We start from the raw sequence: 9,413 nt of genomic DNA, 5'->3' as shown, positions 1-9,413 counted from the left end.
TGAGGGCCATTAGAGTTTCTTTATGTCAGAGGTTGTGAATTTTGGCGCATAAAAGCTTTAAATATGGACATATTTAAGGCAAACCACAACTTTTCTCACCTTTTATTAAACATTGTTTTTACTAGAAAAGGGCAGTAAAGAAACAGCATCTCAACAAAGGACACTTTGCCTTGAAAAGGCTCACATGGGAATATTTACAGTTAAAATGTGATTCTTATTAAATAGTACAGATTCAAGTCACACTTAAAGGAAGGATAAAGTGCTTTAATGTGTTTCTAATAACATTTGCGTATTAAAACAAATTGGTTAAGAGCTAACACAACAGTAGGTTCCCAGGTAAGGCATGACTCTATAAGGCTTTGCATTGATAAACTCAAGGCTCGACGTTAACTATATCAAATCTTAAAACCATCAAAAGTCGCTCGTTGCAGCTTCCAGCTTCTCTCGTGGATCAATGACAACCAGGCGGCGGTTCAGAAGCGCACAGACAGATCAAGGATTAGGGTTAGTGGTTATTTTGGCTGGTAGTGTGTTACATTGCACCGAGGTTTTGGGTGAAGGGTTAACTGGGTTTGAGTCGAGGTTATTCTTGGTTGGTCCACGCTGAACCAAAGCTACTTGTTAGCGCACAGTCAGTGGCTTTATAGAGAGGCAGGATGGATTAACACTGAGCTCTGATTGGTCCACTTCAGCAGGATCACGGACGATGACGCTAGCAGATAGCAGTCCATTCACGAAGGCTTGTCCGGTATTTTAAAAATACACACAGCGATTTGACAACTAACGTCAGAGGACACTCTAGAAGACGATGTTCCACTTGTTCCGTGGAGCTTCACATCGTTTTTCCAGAGTGTCTTCTCAGTGTTTCACACATTGCAATAATAGGGATTAAAAATGTTTTACATAAATTACTATAAAATATATATATTATAATCGACCTAATATTTTTTAAATTATATTGTTTTCAGCATTCATGTGTTTTTCATGAATGCAGTCGTTACATTTTTATAATCCTTTAAATCTTGAAATTGTTTCAGGAAACCGTAGCTTGGACTGAATACACATTAAATAGTTGGATATATTCTGATATGAATTTCAAATCTGTGGTCCATATGACTCTGACTTTGGTCGGCCTTTAGTCGGTCAGCATAGATCTTTCTGCTGACGTATTGATAGAAATGTGTCTTTAATTGTGTTACCCAGCAGAAAATCTCACCATCTGTTTGTAGATTGGAAAAATTATTGAACTTGGACACGTTAATAAATCAGGACGTTTGTTTCTCCAAAACGTAATATTTCACATCAAGGTTTCTTTCTTTAACATTGACTTCAGCTTCGTGTTAAAACTAGAAACCCGAAGCATCTTCTGAAGACCTTTGAGGACGTTAGTGTTGTTGTAGAAAAGGGTCTTGGACAAGAGTTCTTTACAACGGTGGGTCTTTCTGCTGAAAGCCAGGACTTATCCGTAGCTATGAGGACTGCGAGGGTTGATCGGAGAGGAGTCTTCCCTCCCACTTTGACCGATCAGCTGGTAGAGACGATGACTCAGGTTCTGCACCTGACAGGTGCCGAGAACACACCCGACTCGCATCAGATGACCGTGACCCCGTCCGCCGCCAACATGGCGGCGACCACGTGATCTGTGGTTCTCTGCTGGTTCTTCTCGCAACTGTACTTCGTCTTGGCCCGGCAACAAATTCGAAGACGTAGGCGGCGGGGGCTCCTTGTGCAGAAGGATCCTCCATATGGTCCTTCCATCATCACGGGCGATGTAGTTGTCGAGGTCAACGGCGACATCGGACTTCTTGACGGTGGCGATATATGTTGAAGTCAGTCTGAGAGATAGAATCAGAAGAGAAGACAAATTCGATGATTCATTTGAAATATTTAGTTAACATTGGTGCAAAAGATTTTTTTAAGGCGTCCATTTCCCTTTTCTGAAGCTTTTACTTGATCTATTTAGTTTTCTGATAGTTTTCCTTAAAATAAGGAAGCAACATCAAGATGTAGATCACTCTTATCGTTGACTAAATTTTCATTAAACACAGTTTCACTAAATATTTTTATTTCACTTTTCCTGACAAGTATGTGAAAAAGAGATTATGTAGCCAAAAATATGAAGTGGCTGATAGAAATGCGACTAAAATGTTGAAAACGTTAAAAAAATCCACAGGAGTTCGGAGGTTTACTAGGAACACCCAGATGATGGATTGAAGAGTAACATGGGCGTCTCAGAATAATAACTACCATTGCAACGTTTTCTGGACGCAAATACAAACTTTCCGAGGATTTATCGATGCATAAAAACTGTAAAGATCCAATAAAAATATGCAGCTGCCACGATGAGTTCACAGAGAGGGTGTTTGAGTATGTGACTAGATACGTGACCTTCACATTTCACCTGAAATCAGAAATGTTAAAAGTAGATAAGATTAATAGTTTCAAAGCTTTCATTCATAAATCTCACCTTGCCCATTTATGTCAAGTTCTTCCAATGTTATAGTATTTAAAATACAGTTCAGAATTTTCCCTTTTTCCTGTCAAGCTCCTATTAAACAGTCAACATCTCAAAAGCATAAGCAAAGACTCACACATTTTTCTAATAATTCTAGAGCCCTTGAATCCATATACACCCAGACCACTTGTCATTGTGCTAATAAAATGTTTAATTCCAGATAAATCCCAGTCAAAACATGTTTCAGTACAAGAGATTACATCTTTAAGCCAGGGCATTTGGCTAATCCTGTTTTGACTTTAACTATCATATCTAACGATTTGTGTCCGTCTACAGTAACATAATCAGACAAAATTCAAAATAAACCCTTACAAGAATAAAAAAAACACCAAATTTCTGTAGAAATCCCGGAATAAGGAAACTGTTTTCTTTACAACTTTTTTTTTTCCTGGCACTGATGATTCATCTTCAGCAGTAAAACAGCCACAAACTGGTTGAAAAGTGCTTTCTCATGGACAACACATTTTGAGTTAATAATTAGAAATATGGGATAATAATGTCAGACCAAACGACTAAAACACACCAGTTTTCACCTGCTTCATCAAAACAGCTTGAATTCCTTCATCCAGTTAATGAGCAACACTCGAGGGAGGGGATGAGCAATAAAAGAGCGACAAAGACACACTCACTCTTGGTCAAACTTGACTTCTCCGGAGGGTTTCGAGTACCTCGGTTCTCACCTCCCCGCTGTCTAACCTGAGTTTTCTTCCTAACCTCAACACAAAGCTGTTTTTCACTCATGTTCATTCTCCTCGAGACGTTCAAGAGTTCACGGTAAGTCCACTCGGTCCGTGCAGTGACCGACCAGAGCTTATGCAATGCCGGGTGAAGAATAATGTAAAGTAGCAGGGGGCGAGTGGCCCTTTGTACTTTCACACTGTAGATTAAAAAAAAAACACAGCAACACATTACTAATCTTGTTATTTTATACCAACAAATCCTCAACATAAGCAGCCTATCTACAGAAATAGGAAACAGCTATCTCACAGGGTTGAGCTGTCCTACGTAATCAGATTGTTCGTGTGATGATCAGAGACAGTTTGTTAGAACAGCTTGATATTCCAGTTCTGTTGCAATATAACGACAAAATCCTTCTCCCTTTACCAGTGAAAAGACTCAAAGAAGGCGTTTTTCCAACTGGTGACTATGCAGCCTTTGTTTTTGTAATAACATTATGGCATCATAATGACAATACAAAATGAAGTACCAGTTCTAGATCTGAGCGTTCACTTCTTTTCATCCATACCACATGGACCGGGGGCCAAATCCAGCTCGCTAAGTAATTTTTTTATGGCCCGCAGGATGGTTGTCTCCAAATAAAAGCAGATGTTCATGTTGACATAATATCTACTAAAATATCAGTGTTTGAAATAAGCCAATGAACCGATTATCATTGTGAACAAATATAATTACAATAAGAGGAAAACTGATGTTGGAGGAAAGGAATCTAAGGCGTTGGTGAAGGAGGAAAAACACAGGGATAAATAAGATTGAAACTGCGAGAATGAAAACCAGAATCTTACTTACTTTTATAGATAGTATTAAAAATATTATTTTTAATACTATCTTTTGATGCTTTAAAAGTAAACTGAAACTAAAAAAGTTTTTATGTCAGTTTTTAAACAAATATTTGTTTAACTGTTTCACATTCATCATATTATATTAAATATACCATATTAGTAAATATACACATGTATTTAAAATATGACTGTAACAAGCTTTTGTTTACAAAAACCACGTTGATATATAAAAGAAAACGTAATAAATAAACCAAAAAATGTGAAGCAGCTTAAGAAAATACAAAGAAAAGACAGAAAGGTTTTCTTTCCAGATGTTTTTGGTTTTTAAGACAAAATATAATACTATGGTACTTAAAGTATTAGCGACCTAAAAGTCTACTCAAGTAAAGTTTTGTATAATAATAATAACGCCGTTGGTGAGCCAGAGGTGAGAAGGTGAACAAACACAGGGTGATAAATGGGCCATAATTCCATGTGATCATTATCCGTTGATCCCGACTGGTATTCCTATCAGTGCTGGACACCTCGCTGTGCCAACTTACACAATCCCAATTTTCTCATCACTCTCCGTGGCCTGTAACTGATATGACAAGACATCCAATCCACTCCCTAAAATGGTTCAAATGATTGTTCAGCAAAGAAAGTCTAGAACCAACGAGACAATGGTCGGCGTCAGCACAATAGCTCATTAATTCTGTGGATTTTTCTGTGGTGTGTTTCATGAAATTTTCCCTTCATGCTAGCAACAAATTAAAAATCCCTGACCCACACACACACACACACACACAGAGTGGTGGCATTAATCGGGAGGCACGAGTGGGCACACAGCAGGAGGTTCACGTGGGACCGATCAAATTCAAAACTGATCCGACACGTGATCATTATTTTCGTATTACATCTGCGAGACACTTCTTCGCACACCTTCAACTACACATCCAGTCACCTGATAGTATCGTCAACACTGCATGTCATTCCTTCAACAAAAGTGCTCATTTGTTTCTTTTAAAAACAACTTGACCATGTGTCAGTTGATCAAAACATAAGTTGTGTATTATATCAATATAAACACAGAGAGAAGAACATTATTAACATTTTCCTAAGTTGTAGCCCAGCATGAGGCCCCTCACTAAAGAGCACGCACACCTTCCTGCTGTAACTCTGCACTACTGCCTTGGTCTGGAAAACATTCTTGTTCCTACTGAGCCCCAGTTATCTTTCTTATTTTCTCCTCCTAATTTCACACTTTCTCTTTTCTAATTAACGCTTAACTTGTGGTCCTTAGATGTTACTTCACAAAGTGTCCACGGCAACCTTTCTCTTTCTAATCACTCATTGGAGACGTTCCAATTGGTTAAAGCGGCTGTTCTTTCTTCGACACCGTGACGTGTGCGACTGTATGTTTCACGACAGCGTAGAAATTATTTATAAGTCTTATCTAACATCTGGTAGTTTAAATCGAACAGCTTTACTTCTGCCACGGTGTCCCTTAGGCCAGGACAGCTTAAACACTGACTCCAGATTGATTATAGGTAGCACACAGGCGGTAAGCTGGTTAGCAGTTCAGCCGTTTGTTCTTCTCCTCGCAAGGTGTTTACAGTTTGTGGGATTTATTAACTGCAGCCAATAGGCCTTTTAAGATGCTTGGAGGTCAGTGTGGTTTGGCAGCCCTTAGGGGAGGAAGTGCAGACGGAACGAGAGCAATCGTTTAAGCACAATACCATCACAAAACTAGGAAATATAAGAAAAATTAGTAGATATTTATGGTCAATCATTGTATTTCAAATTTCAAACACTTTTTTTAAAAAGTCATTCAACAGAGAGGAGGTCATGTAGTCAGTTTTGTTGGAAGTGTTCCAGCAGGTTCGCCACTTAAATACCTTTTGCATTTATAGCTTAAATAAAGCGGTTATTAAAACTCCAGATACTCTGCCTTTATTATACATTTATGCAACTAAATACCAGTACAGTATTACAAGTTAAAAAGCTAGATTATTGGGTCATTTAAGTTCTGTTATGAATTATGTTTTGGTTTTTTGTTAGATCTAAACATACATTTAAAGAAATGAAAAAGACAGGCTTCACACTCATGCGAGCTGTTGCTCTGTCTAGATGAGGAGTGACTAGTGTAAAAATACATCATACAATTATAGACAATTATACTGTCTATAAACATCGTTTTCTTTAAAAATAAAAAATAAAAACCCTTTTTAAAATCACATTGCAATGATTTGCAACGAAGTCATGACTTCTTCTTTTTTTTCCCCCCAAGTCAAATGTATAGTTTCAATGGACCCGTAGGTGCACATGGCTGTCAGTTAACGTAATAGTTTACCTGTGCCGGTGTCCAGTCACAGCGCGAGTCTGGACTTCCAGGAGCAGGAGGCCGAGCAGCAGCCACAGCCACGCCGACGGCTGAGCGCTCATGTCGGGGTGCAATAGTTGTGCGCTGACCGGTGGTTCTCGGTAAAAAGTTTGGGTTTAAAAGTTAAGTTAAATAAAAATAAATAAAAATGATAACTTAAATAAAAACCCAAAGGAATTAAAATGAATTTTATATATACGAGTAGAAATACGCGTAAAAAAAAAGAAGTTTTTTTCTTGTATTTTAAATGAGTGACATTGAACGCACCATCGTCCAGTCGTGGAGAAATCCAGAAGGAAAAAAAGAGGTAATCTCAGCCTCACACATCCCGAGCAACTGGAGCTTATTTATAACCGAGGGAGGAGGAAGAGGAGGGAGGAGGAAGTATCTGTCTTGCAACCCATTTTACTGTAAGACTACTTGACGTATAACCTTGCAGATACCTGCAGCCACGTGTTCTCGACGACAACGTTTTTCCACGGATTCACGTTTTTCACTGACGAGGAGAAATGTTGCTGAGGGTCATTTGAACCTCTTAAGAAAGAACACCTGAACCAACGCAAGCAGCCTTTACGTAGTTATTTGGTGTTCTGTGTTAGGTATTTTGACATTCTCATTGAAAAAAAAGAACATTTTATTTATTGTATCATCAGTTTGAGTTTAAAAGAGAGTAGTCTGATGATGGGAGTTATGTAACTTGCATTCACTCTAACCAAGTTTGTTTTATTACAATATATTCTTTTTGTTTTATATTTTCGTAGAACGACATCGCCTCCCTGAGGGCACAGGGTCACAGGGTTGGTAAAGTTTTTGTTTCATTTGTTGCAGACACTGTGTTCCCACTCTTGTCTTTAAACAGGACTTCAAATTGTTTTGTTTATTTCTTCTTCCAGAAATCCGATTCAGAAGACGTACAGTATGTATTTCCACACTGCTCCAGCATTCATCTTAGGTGACCCAAGTTACTGTATTTGCTACATATATGTCGGACTGTCTCCAGTTAAAACAGACTTTGTGGTCATGTCTTAACATTAATTCACGCAGAGAAAGAGAGATCCTAGTCAGTATTGCTTTGTGAATCTGGAAGACAAAAAAAACCCTTATATTCTTCTAAGCTTCTATTAGTCAAAGTCCATATTTTGTTAAATATTCCAGAATTTTTGTTTTATTATATTTCCTTTTATGCTTTGAAATTTCATTCCAAAGATCTTGCCCTACATTTCTATTGTATATATTTCCAAAATCTAACTATAATGGAATTATAGTTTCCTACTCATGCTTCAAATTTTTGGTTTGTTTGTGTTATTTACATGTACAGAACATACCAACCGTCAAAAAAACTTTGAATCAAATAAAACTAAAATAAATATTTAACCTTCCCTCTAGCAGTTTACAGTTCCCCAAGTAAATCTAGAAAGACCTGTACCCGTGGGTTTATTTGGATAAAAAAAACTTTGCGTCACTCACTGATTCAAACACAGACTCAGATTCAGAATAATCATGTTAAATAAAAGAGTCACAGTAGGTTTGCATTTACATCATTGGTATACCTGAAGTGTTGTGCAAGACCATATTTTATTTCTCACCTGGGACACAGATGAGGCTCAGAGGGAAAGTGATAGAAAGAATTCTCTGTGCGGAGGCAACTGCTTGTCTTAATTGAAAAAACGATCCCTTCGCGTGTGTGTGACTCAGCACTTAGTTGTATTACCCTGTAAGCTCACTTTACACCACTGTGATCCTACAGTCCCTCCAATATACACATTAACACGTCCGTCACCAGAACAAATCTCTATGTGTTTGTGTCTCCACTCAATCCTGTCTTATCATCTGTCACTCTGATTATTTTTGCAGCCAAAGACTCTCCGGAGAGTTTACATTACACTGTCGAGTTCGCCGAGGCTTCTGGACACCTCGTGTTGAAATCAGAGAGGAAATCGGCCACTTTCAATCCTTGTCTACAGTCGTTCCACTTCAGCCTCTGAAAGATGGCTGCTGAGAGGTAAGTCAGTTCTTCACCTGGTCTTAGGTCCTGCCCTTGGCCTCCACCCAATTGCGATCCACAACCTGAGACACAAAGTCCTCAAGTTGACAGATATATCCCCCTAAAAACCCTTCAATTGAACCTCTTATTGTGTGCATGTGTTGAATATCATAGTAACTGCTATGTAGGTAAATTGTGTGCAATCAAATATTGAATTTGAATTTTTACCACTGAAGTTTAACAATATCAAAATGAATTTTAAAGCCATCAAATTTCAAGCACTGTGAATTTTTCCGCCATCTATTTGCGATGTCGTAGGGTCAGAAATTAAAATTCAATGTCCATAAGGTCCAATTGGTGTTAACAATTCAATGTTAAAAAATACATTCAAAAATATCTAGTGTGAAAAAAAATTCAATGTAAATAAAATTCACTGTAAGAAATTTGGTCGGGGAAAAAAATCGTGTTTACATCCTTCTACCTAAAGAGTATGGAAGTATATGTTTAAAAAAAAAGAATTACTGATTTTCTTTTCTGAATTCTTATTGAGTGTCAAAATAAAATAGTTTGACTGTTGTTTTTTTAACATTTCATTTTTGACTTTGAGAATATTTATTTAACATTGAATTTTTCCCTGAATGTATTTCTACATTAAAAAATAAGACAGTGCTTGGAATCCGATACTTTTGATTCTACAAAGTCTTGATGCTGTAAAGTGTTCGTAATAAATTCATATTCAAAATCTGAAAGCACACATTTATTTCCATTAAACTGCTTGATTTCAAATCACATCAGTGTATCATTTTCCAACAAGTTTTGTGTCAAACGGCAGATGGCGCTGTTCTTCAACATTTGCTTGAGCGTTTACTTTATAGTCATGTATGAAGCTGTGGTAGCGATGTTATACAAAAGATAAATATAATGTCTATTAATAAGAAGTGGTGCGTCATGTGGGCGTTGAACTAGTTTTATAAGATGAAAAATAATTCCCCAAAAATTGAGACATTTTGTTCCAACACACCCATAAAAACG

The 9,413-nt window shown here is 37.5% G+C and overlaps 1 protein-coding gene across 1 annotated transcript; it reads right to left on the bottom strand.

The window, feature by feature from the left end:
• Positions 1–255: 255 nt before the first annotated feature.
• Positions 256–6,776, bottom strand: adm2b (adrenomedullin 2b). Its single transcript, XM_087796827.1, has 2 exons — positions 6,368–6,776; positions 256–1,835 (listed from the first exon to the last, which is right to left on the bottom strand). Exons 1-2 carry the CDS (start codon positions 6,457–6,459, stop codon positions 1,460–1,462), a joined length of 468 nt encoding a protein of 155 aa, XP_087652953.1. The 5' UTR covers positions 6,460–6,776; the 3' UTR covers positions 256–1,459.
• Positions 6,777–9,413: the final 2,637 nt, after the last annotated feature.

Source organism: Callionymus lyra, chromosome 8, assembly GCF_982586985.1.
Source record: "Callionymus lyra chromosome 8, fCalLyr1.hap1.1, whole genome shotgun sequence".
Lineage (NCBI taxonomy): Eukaryota > Metazoa > Chordata > Actinopteri > Syngnathiformes > Callionymidae > Callionymus > Callionymus lyra.
Note: the sequence above shows the minus strand (reverse complement) of the source record. Positions and strands in the feature narration are given on the sequence as shown.

Excerpts from the sequence above, each read along its gene's own strand:
- adm2b (XM_087796827.1), bottom strand. The coding sequence starts at position 6,459 with ATGAGCGCTCAGCCGTCGGCGTGGCTGTGGCTGCTGCTCGGCCTCCTG. Across the intron at positions 1,836-6,367 it reads GTGACTGGACACCGGCACAG|ACTGACTTCAACATATATCG; the intron begins GTAAACTATTAC and ends TCTATCTCTCAG.